At 47.4% G+C, this 14,047-nt stretch overlaps 1 protein-coding gene across 1 annotated transcript in view; it reads right to left on the bottom strand.

Annotated features, from left to right (window-relative positions):
• Positions 1-1,706: 1,706 nt before the first annotated feature.
• kremen1 (kringle containing transmembrane protein 1) overlaps positions 1,707-14,047 on the bottom strand; it is a gene marked incomplete at both ends in the record, with an annotated part of 50,109 nt that continues 37,768 nt past the window's right edge. Inside the window, 6 exons of the mRNA XM_080003766.1 lie at positions 1,707-1,866; positions 2,124-2,208; positions 3,311-3,565; positions 7,830-8,162; positions 8,617-8,770; positions 10,593-10,717. Of these exons, the coding sequence (XP_079859892.1) occupies positions 1,707-1,866; positions 2,124-2,208; positions 3,311-3,565; positions 7,830-8,162; positions 8,617-8,770; positions 10,593-10,717 (1,112 nt within the window). The remainder of the gene's footprint in view (positions 1,867-2,123; positions 2,209-3,310; positions 3,566-7,829; positions 8,163-8,616; positions 8,771-10,592; positions 10,718-14,047) is intronic.

Below are 14,047 nucleotides of genomic sequence, written 5' to 3'. Positions count from 1 at the left end.
TATAAATCACACAGGAGGAGCTGTTGATCAGTGGTCGACACCTCATTCTGAAAAACAGTCCAATTTTCCAAGAGACAAAATATATGTCTAAACTCAGTCTTTTGGCCGTTTAGTCTCAAAATATTTTCCCCCCCTCCTAAAATAGCTTTGAGAGATTTTCCAAATGGCCACGAAACTTCCGTTGCTTTTTCTCAGGAATACACCTTTGATAAAGCAGAACGCAGTTCAGATCTCGTGAATGGAAGTGGAAAGATATGACTTAATTTAGACGTGGGAAGCTTTATTTGTAGTGCGCTCGTTTAAAGGAGTCCTCACGTGGCTGACAGTGAACATTAACAAAACACAAAGTACTAAAAAAATAAACAAATACCTTTTTTATTACTATTAGATAAATCAACTGGCCTGGAATGGTGTGTGTAAGATTTGTGGGGTTTTTTTTTGGTCAAAAATATGTCTTCACCTCTGATATTGAATTAAAATAGTTCATTTTTGGGGTTTCCTTGGAGTGAAATAATGAACTTTTTTAAACTTTTTAAAGACAACAGGGAACTTTTGATTCTCGCCACTTTGAGAGAAGTAACTTCTAGAGCGAGAAGATCATTTCTATCACAATTTGACATAACTTTTCCCCACTTCATGTATTTTTATTAAAACAATTTTACCATTGACTTTCTGCAGTGTGTGGATCAGAGACGGGAGGTCCTCAAGGTCCTTAAGGCACTTGAACACCATCAAACCGGAGAGGCTCCCACCCACAGACAGGCTCGGACAACTCCCTCGGACCTTCCCAGGACCCTCTAAACGCTGCTTTTCTGACAAAACTGCCGAGCCCCCTCTCGTGTACCGCACCATTTTTCTCCCCACCTGGTTTCCTGCTCCTCTCGTTAAGATCTAGATTCAGTTACTTTCATGCCCACAGTGACACGACATCTTTGTGACCTTTTGGGACTTCCTCCTCTCAGACACTTCGATGTACGGAGAATCAGAGGAGCAGGACCCCTCTGCGGTTCTCCGGCGGGTTCTTGTTGGGTGAGACGGGTCAGATTTTTAGCTGCAAGCGAGTTTTGATCATCCGTGTGAGACGGTTAGACGAGGTGACTCAGGACTGTTAAGTTTTCATTTGCTTGATCCTCTCCTTGATAGTGTCGAGGCACCGTCTTGACTCTGGAGCACCTTGAAGGGTCTCCCCAGCTGGGGACAGAGAAGTCGGCCGTTGCACGCCCGGTGGCGGAGCGGCGGTACACTGAAGGGTTTTAGTTTGGGAGGTCACTGCTCGGCCCTCGGCCCTCGGCGGGCCACGCCGGCGAGTGTCGGGACGTTCCACGGACGACGGTCAGGAGAAAAGCAGACTGCACTTCAAAGCGTCATAGTGTTTGTTCTCAGAGCCGTAGATGTGTCCTCCCGTCCATCCTCCCTTCTCCTCTGCCGCACCACAGACACTGGCGGCCCCGCCTTCGCCCTCTTCCTCTACGGGGGGCTCGGGGAGGCTCCCGGTGCAGCCTGGGAGGGGCCCGGCCCCATGGCCCCGCAAGCCTTCACAGTAGCAGTCACTTAGTCAGTCATCGTTAGCCACGCGGTCAGTCATTGGCTTGTTAGCTAAGCGCCGTTGTAGAGTTCTAGTGTCCGAGGGCCTGGTACCTGACAGCCATGGTGCACAGTAGCGGTGGGTGGCGATATTGGTGTCAGCTGTAGAGGCTTGAGTGCCCCTAGTTGCCCACCAGGGGGCTGAGGTCCCCGTGGTGGTTTTTGAGCTTCTTCTTGAAGAGTGAGATGGTGGACGGCCTGTAGAGGATGATCCAGGGCTCCGAGGAGGCCGTGCTCTGGCTGCAGGCATCCGAGCCGCTCACCGTGGGGATGTTGGGAGACCTGGGAAGGAGAAGCAGAAGAAGGAAAGAGGAGAGGAAACAAGGTACAAAAGAGAGCCAGAGAGAAGAATGGGTGGTTATACAGTGTCTCTTAAAGGTCTTATTTGAACTTGTCAGTGTTTACAAATGACACCTTAACGCGTGTGTCGTCGTAAGGAAATTGCTGTGCCAACAGTTGCTCAACAAAACACGAAAGGTGCATACATTTGGGAAAAAAATGTGCATAGCGCAGACTCCTCTTGTCACATATATACTTACTTGACTGTGATATGCAGTAGCAGCTTTGCCACCATGGCTATGACAGTCAGAGTGAGGAGGGCAGCGAGGGCGTAGATGGTCCACACTGTCCAACACAGCAACACATGCAGCACATCAGTTACCGCAGGGAGGCAACGCAGCAAATCCACACAGACAGAGGTTTAAACAAGGGAACGACGACCCCATCACACCTGGTTGTAAAAGCCCTCCCAAAAACGAGAGCCTGATGCATTACCCGAGCACATGTGTTAGTCTTTGGTCTTGGAACAAAACAGAACAGAGCCAGGGAAAGAAAACAGTGATGTTTGCCAAGAAAAGAAGAGCGTACGTCCATTCACCGGACAAAGCCCTGACCAGGGGCTGATTTTGTGCAGGCGCTGAGCACACAGACCAGCTGTGACTTCACAACTGAGTCGGTAAAAACAAAAGATTTTCACGTGTAATTTCATGTTATATTCACGTGTTTGTGATAATCAAGCAATCAATCAAAGCATAAAGCAGCGTCAAACGCAGCTTGTGAGACAATGTCCTTCGTACCGACTAGACTTAGTCGAGAAACCTCTGATAGAACATTCCGACACAGTCAGATGAATCAACGCCACGACAACAAACAAATAAACAGAAAAATATTAACAAAATATTAACACCTTTATTAAGTCTTTATTTTGATGAATTTAACAATCAAATCATATACATTGATGGAAAGATATCGACTAAAATCCTCTCATCCCTCATAGAGTAAGGGAAGAGGTAGAAAACGGTGTAGAGTAGAAGTGGAGTAGAGGTAAAGTAGAGGTAGAATAGAGGTAGAGAAGAGAAAAGGGAGATGTAAAGTAGAGATATAGTAGAGATTGAGGGGTGCAGTAGAGGTACAGTAGAGCAGAGGTATAGTAGTGTTAGAGTGGAGGTAGAGTAGAGATATAGTAGAGATTGAGGGGTACAGTAGAGGTACAGTAGAGCAGAGGTATAGTAGTGTTAGAGTAGAGATAGGGGTAGTGTAGAGGTACAGTAGAGTAGTGTCAGAGTAGAGTATCGATAGAGGTAGAGTAGAGACAGAGGTAGTGTAGAGGTAGAGTAGAGCACCGTCAGAGTAGTGGTAGAGTAGAGTAGAATAGAGTAGAGAAGAGTAGAGTAGAGTAGTGGTAGAGTAGCGTGAGTGTAGTGGCAGGTGAGTGTGTGGGACATACTAGCGCTGTGTCCGCTGCTCTCCCTGGGTCCAGCCCACTGACCTGGCATATTCCGCTCTGGTTTGCCGGGGCTGGACGTGATCACGTAGACGATCTGGGACGAGCGGCCGTTGGCGGTACCGTTGGGGCCCTCAGTGACGCCGCCATCCAGCGGGGGCCCCGCCGTGCTGCTGGCCTCCTCTTCCTCTGCCTCACGCTTCTCCTCCTCCTCCTCCTCCTCCTCCTCAGGGGATTTGGTGTCCGGGCCTCTCAGTGCTGCGCAAAGACCAGAGACGCACCTTCATCACACGGCTGATGTTGATTGATTGATTTTGATTGATTAACGTTCCACGATCTGTCTGTTGTCAGGAACGTGTGCGTTATCAACATGTGTTAAGATAAGATAAAACTCGGGTGGTTTTTTTTTTTTGCCTAAAATCTATTTTTCTATCATTGGAATCTTTCAAATTGATCCAGTGTCGAGAATACTGTTGCATACTGTTTGAGCATATTATGGCTTGGAACATATAATAAACACTGATATGGCGTGCTGAACAGCATGCTGGTACACGATTTGGGACACAGCTGAGCTACGGCAGCCAATGAGGGACGTCATCAGTTTTCACTCAACAGCAGAACTCGGGACTTGGAACTACGACCTCTACCTCTACTCCTCTGCACCTACTCTATCGTTATTCAGGATGTTAAAAGTGTGAAAGCTCACCCAGCACTCTGCTGATTGCAATTCCTCTCCTTCCCTCCCTCATTTACTGCCATAACAATCACAGGAGGAGGCCACGTGACCAATTGCTGTTCCAGTTTTCCTGGACTTATATCGATACATGTCGCCGTCTGATGTTTCCAGGTTTATGTTTTTCCATGTACATGTTGTTGTTTGCGTCTATGTTTATGTTTTTCCATGTACATGTTGTTTGGTTCTATTATTATGTTTTTCCATGTACATGTTGTTTGGTTCTGTTATTATGGTTTTCCATGTGCATGTTGTTTGGTTCTATTATTATGTTTTTCCATGTACATGTTGTTTGGTTCTATTATTATGTTTTTCCATGTACATGTTGTTTGGTTCTGTTATTATGGTTTTCCATGTACAATTGTTTGGTTCTATGTTTATGTTTTTCCAGGTAAGTGTTGTTTGTTTCTATGTTTATGTTTTTCCATGTAGATGTTGTTTATCTCTATGTTTATGTTTTTCCATGTACATGTTGTTTGGTTCTATTATTATGTTTTTACATGTACATGTTGTTTGGTTCTGTTATTATGGTTTTCCATGTACAAGTTGTTTGTTTCTATGTTTATGTTTTTCCATGTAGATGTTGTTTGTTTCTATGTTTATCTGTCTCAACCGCGGTGATTCCACCCTCCTGGAGTAGTAATGATGATTAGTTGTTTAAAAACCAAAACATGGTAAGAACTGGACTTATATTGATACATGTTGCCGTCTGATGTTTCTATGTTTATGTTTTTCTATGTAGATGTTGTTTGGTTCTATGTTTATGTTTTTCCATGTAGATGTTGTTGTTTGGTTCTATGTTTATGTTTTTCCATGTAGATGTTGTTGTTTAGTTCTATGTTTATGTTTTTCCATGTAGATGTTGTTTGTTTCTATGTTTATGTTTTTCCATGTACATGTTGTTGTTTGGTTTTGTGTTTATGTTTTTCCATGTACATGTTGTTGTTTGGTTCTATGTTTATGTTTTTCCATGTACATGTTGTTGTTTAGTTCTATGTTTATGTTTTTCCATGTACATGTTGTTGTTTGGTCTATGTCTATCTGTCTCACCTGTGGTGATTCCACCCTCTTGGAGTAGTAATAATGATTAGTTGTTTAAAGACCAAAACATGGTAAGATGGTTTTCCAAAGAGGGGGATTGGTGGTGGTTCTGTGAAACAAACTGTGCTCTGCTCGTCCAACAGGTCGTCCACAGGACAGAGTTATTGCAGCAGTTCTTGATGATTAAAGAATGCCCAGCATGTTGACAGCACAGGTAAAAAAATAAAAAAATGGAAAATAAAAGTATTAAAGCTTCACTTCAGCTCCAGTCCTGAAACTGTGTTACTTTGGACTGGATTTAACTCCAACGGCTTGTTTTTAAGCGAATGTGACGGAAGAGCCGAACAGAAAAGCCTGTCTGACTCTCTGTCAACCTCTTTGCCCTTTACACTCCGCTGACAGCTCCTTCTCATTCCTCCATCTTCCCTCCTTTTTGGTTTCTGAGTCAAAGTAGAGGAAAAAAAAAAAGGACCTATGCCGTATATGTTCACGAGCTGACCTTTCCAAATGAGATGTCTCAGATTGCGGATTGCCAATCCCGTTTGTTGGCAAGGCGGCCGTCCCGCGGGGTGCCAGAAATGTGAGGCGGGGGGGAGAGATTCCTCCGCCGCGAGGTCACACTCTGGCCTGACGATGTTGTTGTCGCAGAAACACGGCGGGGTGAGAGAAATGGCACGGAATTACAAGTGGGGGGAGAGTAGGAGTGAGAGGAGGAGGAGGAGGACCGGGGAATAAATTGCCCCCAGGTGCGACGAGCCCCCCCCCCGTCCTTAATGTCAGATACAGTGCGATCCCGAAATACGATGAATGACTTCTCACAGCTCTGTCGTCGTACTCCAGCATGTGTACTGAGTGTACTATGGAGTGCCAAAATACTCAACAGTCGCTGTGAGGCCGGGAAAGGCTTGTGTGTGAGATTAACATAAATATAAATATAAATAAAGTGATGTGAGGACTGTGTATGAATTTCAAAGTCGATTGAAATTCCTGGACGGGCTTTGCAGAAGCCTTCTGATAACACGCCGAGTTGTCAATCTCATGTGTTATTAGACTCCTCCTGGCATGCCTGGGACTCTTTTTAAAGAGGTATAAATCATAAAATATATTGTTAAAATATGCAACAAATGAAAGCACTTTACATATAATATATCATGTACTATACAACTGACTATATATAAAAATATATGTGTGTGTGTGTGTTGTGTAAAAGTCCATCGTTTCAGTGTGCACCGAAGCAGAAGAAGCTTCAACTGATCCCATTTCCACAGTTTCACAATATTTCTCACCAGGATAGCGCGTACAAACAAACCAAACCCGAATTGGGGCACAGAGGCATTAAATATATTCGGGTTAGGGTAAAATAGACGCTGCGTAGCTGTGGCAGTTTAACGACATTTAAACCGCAAACATTTAAATGTGCCCCATCGCCCGGCGGCGTTGAGACATTGCCTCACAAATGAAAAGAGAAAAGGCCCCGAGCGCAGTGATGTCTGCCCGGGCCGGGGTGGGGGGCGCTCGTCTGCGCAGCGAGCTGGGAGTCGGGTTCTATGCAAAGCGCAGCGATCGACGGCATAAGAAACTGCCATGCAAATGTGGCTTCGCCGGGGGGGTGGGGGGGCTGCCCGGCGGCTTCGGAGGTCCGGAGACAACAGTGTCACACGTGCGCTCATGGGGCGGGACCTCGGCCCGACTCTGGTTTCTCGTCACCTGATACAGCGTTTGTGTCATGAACCGGCAAGAAAAAGGTACCAACAGATCGAAATAAAGAGAGAAAAATCTCGAACTTCCCGTGGTGTAAATTAACGGAGTAAAAATACTTTGTTACTGTGTGTACTTCGGTATTTTTTTTGGATTTATCTCTACTTTATTTGAGTTTTTTGATTCATGTCGTAAATAAAATAGGAGGAAAACTTGTCGTAAAGCTTGTCACACCCAGCAGTGACTGGAGCCCAGTTCAGAGTTGCCAGGTCTGCGGTTTTCCCGCATGGCCGACTTTTTATGTGTTTGCGGGTTGGTGGGTGGATGGGTTTATCATGAGGACCCCCCCGCTACCCTAATCGCGATACTTTCCTTCGGCGTCGCTACTGAACAAGCACAGGCGTGACCCATAGAACCACACCCTCCTCCAGAGGTGACGCTGCCCCACCCCCACCTGCTTCGGCTGAAAGAGGCCAACACCCGGGGCTACGTTTACAGCAAATGTTTTCTTATGTCAGAGTGAAAGATGCGTCTGACGCAATGCAGAGCCTCTTATGCGTTACCCAAAAATATGGAAATATTTGGGGTATTTTTCCACTACTGCAAGCTACAGTATCTACAGCAAAAACCTATTTCAACAACATGCCCTTTAATTTTTGATTAAACCAAATGCCTCCACGGCAACTTCCTGTCACTCGACCAAATATGGTCGCTATGGGGCAGAGTGGGAGGGGCCACGATGTTTATAAACATCTCCAAGTGATCGAGGAGAAAGAGCCAGATCTTTGACTTTGTGCTCGCTGTGTCAATTTGATTTGGCTGATTTAACCTCCGCAGACTTATTACTGGAAGGATAGCAAAATCAGTTTCCAGATGTTATTATTTCCAGTTTCCAAACCATTAGCAACATCTTTGGTGGCAACGATAAAAAAATAAAAAAAACAACCTCTGCAACATCCTGGAGGGACCAGGTTTTACCCCAAACTCCTAGTTAATTCAGCAGAAACTAATGCACGCCCGTCCGACACCACTTCCAGCGGCGGTCCTCACCTCGGTACAGCAAGGCGAAGCCCTGCCCCTGGTTGGTCCGGTCCGAGTAGAAGTACAGGATGACAAAGTCTCCCGTGACGTTGACCAGCCCCCTGGGAGGGGCCCGCCCATCGAAGCGCGCCACCACCTGGTTGGTGTACCCATCCAGGAGCTCCACCATGTCAGTCTGGTCGGAGATGTGGAAGAAGGTGAAGTTGAAGAGGATGGCGGCGGAGCCGGGCACCTGGATGGTCCAGTAGCACACGCGGCCGGGGCCGTAGGTGTCTGGGAAGTCCGGCGAGTAGATGACATCCGACGGGGACGTGTAGTTCCCCCCGCAGGCTCCCACTCGGGCTGCAGGTCACAAACACCAAACATCATCCTCCTAATCCTGGGGACGTGTGGCTCAACGGATTCAAAAATCACTTTAGAGTGAATGGATGGATCCCGACTCCATCCATTGATGTTACTCCAGATTTTTTTTTTCCGGTATTTCCGATACCGAAGAGGCTTTTCCGATTTTGGAGATGCCCAAAACATCATAATTGTTATACATTTTTTATACATTTTCGCAGGTTTTCATAGTTTTCATTTTTTTATTATTAAATACTATTTAAATATTATGTGTATTTATTATATTTTTTTATTAGTTATATTTTGAAGTTTTTCCTTTTCTTTTTTCCCCTCATTTTTCTATTTAATATTATTTATTCCGTTGCTTTATTATTTTTGCCTATTTCCTTATGTGAGCTGCTGGTGATGGGCTTGAAGGCTCCATCAGAGTCTAGAGGCAGAGTTGGACCCTCACTGTCGAAGATGATGATCCAGCCGTCGCCGCCGCAGGGCTGGGTGTGGTCTCCGAAGCACACGTGGTTGCACTCCATGCCGGGCGCGTCGCCGTGGTCGCGCAGGTCCAGCTCGTTGCCGCAGAAACAGGCGTAGCCCGACTCCATCCCAGCCATCTGCGGGATCAACGCCAATAATAGAATGCTGCTCAAATCCTTTGTCACGGAGCAGTGACAACGAAACACGAAAAATATCACAGCAGACCTCTGAGGGAAAGAAGGTTATAAATGATTAATTAACTATTCTATTCTATTAGATAAGATAAGGTCTAAAGACCAGAAGTTAACAGAACTGTACAATATATACACATTATGTATGTGTATGTGTATAATATATAGTGTAAGTAGTAATATATATCATAATAGTATGAGTATCACGTAGTATGTTATAGTATGTAGGTATATCTGTATAATATAAAAGTATAATATATATATATAGCAGTTATATTTCTGTTTTCTGTTACAACCACCAACCACCGTGGGCTGAAGCTTTTCTCCCATTACAGGATCCAGCACCCGAAAAAACGGAAAAATCAGGTTTGGGTTGAACAAAAAAAATCCTCTAAGTTAAGAGCGCGGCGAGCAAACCTCGAAGCGGTCAGCGACGGCCTGCGACGGAGGAATGTGAGGAGTCAAAACCATCACAGATCGCCACTGAAAAGCTCTATTGTTCCCCCGTTCCAAAGGGCGGCATTGTGCAATTTTCCGCCGCAAAATTAATTCACACGAGCCAAGGTGGCGACTGCGTCATTTCCCAATCCAGACCCATCCCCCCAGCCCCCCGACCCCCTCCGCCCCCCCCCACTTGGGCCCCTCCACCCCCCACTTGGGCCCCTGCCAGGCCGACATGCGTCTTGTTGTTTTCCGGAGTCGCATCCTTCCGTTGGATTCAGAAATTTCTCGAAAAACAACCACCCACAAACCCCGCCCCCTATTGCTTTTTTGTGGGTTTTTTGGGGGTGGTGGGGGGGGTGTCTGAACCACTCTCTGACTCAGCTTCATTTGGGAACTCCACTCGCTTCCCCTTGCAGGGTCAGACCACGCCCATCTGCTCACACATCACTGTGACTTCTGCAGAGGAGTGATGGAATGAAGCGCGCACGCGCATGCATGTGTGTGTGTGTGTCTGTGTGTGTGTGTGTATGTCTGTGTGTGTGCGCGTGTGTGTGTGTGTGGTGTGTGTGGTGCGTGTGCGTGTGTGCGCGTGTGCATGTGGGTGTGCACGTGTGGGTGTGCACGTGTGTGTACATGTGTATGTGTTTGTGCGTGTATGTGCCTGTGTGTACGTGTGTGCATGTGTATGCGTATGTGTGTGTGTGTGTGACAGTGTTTTAGCTGCAGGGGTGGTGGTGGTTGAACCGATATAGTGAGACAGAAAATGAACACCTGGCTCTGTTTATAGTCGGCACAAAGCCGACTATAAACAGAGTGGGGGTGTCATATTTTATATATATTTTTTTGGGGGGGTGGGGGGGGGGGTGGGGGGGTGTACCCAAGGGACTGATAATTGTTCATTTCCAGCCGTCACGCACGATCACTGTGGTACATGCTTAATTATTTTGCTATTTGCCCACATCAGACAGGGTCTCCTGCTGCTGTCGAGCGTTTCCGCTTCGAGTCGCTCGTTCTGTTGTGACTCTCGCGCTGATAAGAACTCATGTTTGACGTCGTCCACAAAGCACTGCGAGTCTGAGAGTATCTGAAGATAAGTGAGGAGTCGAACAGGAGCCCCTTGTTCACGTCTCATATCGAAATTGTATGAGATATTATGAGATATATGAGATATTGTGGGGAATTTTGGGCCCACTCCCGGACCTTGTCGACTCGCTGATTTAAATTGTTCAGCCGGGGTTCTGTGGGGTCAGCTCCAGCTCTGGCACCGATGTAAAACAAGTTTAACCAAACTTTTTGTCCCAGACGCCGCGGGATAAGGGCTCACCCGGTAGTGCTGCTTCCTGCAGAAGCTGATGCAGTTCTGGATGGTCAGCTTGTTGGAGGTCTCGCTGGTCCCTGCCAGGGTGGGCGGGTCGCCGCTGTCCCGGAAGCAGCCCAGGTTCCCAGGCACTGTAGGGGACACGGCAGGGTCAGGCGGGTGGAGCTGCAGCGCGCTACGCTCCACAATGTTCAGACACACATGCCGTGGAATATGTGATGTATGTGTGTGTGTGTGTGTGTGTGTGTGGCAGGGGGGGTGTTCTAGGATTGATCTTTATATTATTATATAGATTATTACTATATTATCTATATATCTATATGTCTATATAATTTGAAGTGCAGTTGGCTCGTTGCTTTTCCATTCATATTTTAAACTGTTTTGGTTAATCCGACCAGCAGGTCCATTGATCGACTAATTTTCTTCACCTACTTGTCACCCTGAATGGTCACACGCACGCATGCACACACACACGCACGCACACAGGCACACATTTGGAAGTCTCTAGTCAGTGTCTGGATGTGGAAGAAACCAGATCCCCCAGAGGAAAGCCACAGAGGCACCGGGAGAACATGCAGCCCCCGCTCCAGGCAGACGAGCGGCAGGAGAGCCGAGTTATCGTAGAGGAATAACTCAGCTCTCCTCCCGGGAGCCAAAACCAGATTCGCACCCAGGCCTCTGGAACTGCCAAGCCAGCCGTGCTACTGTACCTGCGGCTGCGCTCTGTTACAGTACAGCAGTGCATTCACTCACAGAGCGCCTTCGACAATAAACACCCCATGAAAGCAAGAGTCAAAAACATCCACCGCACTACGTGCTGGGTCAACAGCGCTGCGCTGCAAAGAGGAACTCCCAAGCTTCACGGACTGCGGCTCGAACGATGCACACGGGCCCGGCCGGCGGCCACGCCGACCAGACATCCGATTCAGCAGACACGCCGCTTTGGAAAGGATGGTGCCCGGAAAGCCGGCCGGTGAGAAAACGCTCTCTCGAAGCGGGTCCAGAGCCGGTCCGGAGGGGTCGGAGTCGGGGGTTTATGGAGCATTCATGACAGCCTCGCCCTTTCAATTTGTTGGCATCAACTGCCAAGGGGAACAGACGTGAGTTGGACAGTTTTGATGACTGTTTTCATTTTAGGTTATTTATATTTATATTTTATTTTTTGTATTTTGTGTACACCCTCAGGGGGTTAGTTCTCTGTATTTGACCCATCCGAGTATCTGACGTATCACGGAGCAGTGGGCTGCCCGGGGACCAACTCCAGATCTTGACCGATGCCTCGCTCAAGAGTGCGTCACCCTGGCGTGCGTGTCTTAAGGGGGTGGGAACCGGGAGGAATCTGGGGGAGAAGACCCACGCGAACACGGGCAGAGCATGCAGACACTACAGACCCCTGGAAATGAGCTGTATTGAAAATTGAGAGAGAGAGAGAGAGAGAACGCGAGAGAGAGAGAGCTTCACAGTGAGATGGAGCTGCCATCACTCTCACAGCTCATAAAAGTTTGGCATTGTTCGGAGTGCTCCATCCAGCGATGCAGATCTGACGCGGACACGCCGCCCGTCACAGACGGATGGGAGGATGATGGATGCTGACGTGCTTCCGGATCGGGGCTCCGCCCGCCTCGCCCGATCCCCGCTGCATCCATCAAACCCTGCACCGCAAGGAGCCTTTAAACCCCGCGCAGCAGCGACACGGCAGCAGGGCATCGTAATACTTTCACAATTTAAGAGTTGTTTTTCTCCTGTTTTCTCCCCTCCCCATTAGGATTCAAACAGCCGGCTCACCGCTCGTTTCATCTCTGGGTTCAGAGGTGAAACGAGCCGGACAAATAATGAACGCACAATCGAAAACTAATTTTCACCCACGAGTGTGATAAATCCATGGCGCCGCCAGCATCGACATGTTTGTTCTAATTGTAATTGGTGTGGTCGGACCGCGGGGCACGAAAGACCCGGTTACAGCGCCAGGGCGGAGGACGCTGATCCGTGTCCAGAATGACCGGCTGACCACGTGGGAGATGAGACGCGAAGGACGGCCGCCGGATGCTCCCCCACCGGGTCAGTGACACCGAGCCCACCGTGAAGGCTGCCGCCCCTTTTCGTCCCTGGTTTTAGGGTCAAAAGTCAGACATGGAGCGGTCGATACATCAAATTTTTAACTGGTCGAAATGATCCAAATCCAAATCAGAAAATCATTTGGATTGTAAATTAAACAAGGAGGGGAAAAAAAAGAAAAGGATATGTATATATGTACACATATACAGTATATACATATATATATTTTACAAAACTATTTTGTTTTTGTTTTTTTGTGCTTTTGACAAATGTAGATGTCATAATGTTAATAAGATGATGGAGAATTGGTACAAAAAGTTTTTTTTTAATGATTACCTGAGATAAATAAAATACGTATTTTGATATTTACAATTTACTACCTTAAATGTGATAAATTTTACTGAAAATTTCATTATGGTACTTTTGAAATGCAAAGTTGGTATGACGTTGTCTCCTCTTGTGCATGGCAATGGGACTTTACATGACATTACATGACGTCATTTGGTTGTTTGGCTTGCGGACAATAACGTTTTGATGGATTGACTGATCGATGGATCGATCAGTCGTCAAACCAACTGCACATTGTCAGCAAAGTCTGTTTGGGTGATGGTGATGAACTCAGTGAAGGAGGCATCAAATTAGAAAAGGGAGAGAGACACAGGAGGGAGGGAGTCAGAAAAGCTCGGTGACAATTCTCTCCCAATGGCTTCATCACAGCGACAGAGGGAAAAAAGAAGGGATGGATTTAGAACAGGGGCATAAAGAGAGAGACGGACTGTCTGTCTGACCGCGGCTTGACCTGCAGCCTCTCGGGCGCGGTCGTTACTGACGTCCACGGGAGACTGAGACGACAGCGCAACGTGACCGACCATCCCACCGTACGCGGACGGCTCCGGCTGCAAATCACTGCCTGGCCTCCCACTCCTGCACCGCGCCCAGAGCTCCAGAGCCGATCAACACCACACGTCGCGTCATGTGGAGCCATGCACGCCACACACACACACTACGGGCCTGGATTTTGCAGCCAGTACCAAGCCAAAAACAGCTGAAATGTGAATATTCTGTGGCCCCTTAAAGGGTGCTTCATGTCTCTGGGGGCCGGACGGGTCAGAGGAGCGGGAGCGGGGGAGGTCAACAATCCGATTTTCTATTCCGTACTTTGACAAGAAGATGGCACACTGCAGTCAATTTATCCGTCGTTTGTCCTGTGCCTTGCCCATGAGTCGCATGTCGCCGGGCAGGTGTGCAACTACGCGAGTAAGAGCGAAAGTACCACATCGACAAAGTGAAAGTTGCATAAGTACTGTCTATTAAATTGCTTAAGTAAGTACAGACACCTCAAAAATGTACTTGAGTACAGCCGCAGCAGCAGAGTACTTCCCACCCTGAGCCAGACGCCGGGGGTC

This window comes from Zeus faber, assembly GCF_960531495.2.
Source record: "Zeus faber genome assembly, chromosome: 7".
In the NCBI taxonomy this organism is placed as follows: Eukaryota; Metazoa; Chordata; class Actinopteri; order Zeiformes; family Zeidae; genus Zeus; species Zeus faber.
Note: the sequence above shows the minus strand (reverse complement) of the source record. Positions and strands in the feature narration are given on the sequence as shown.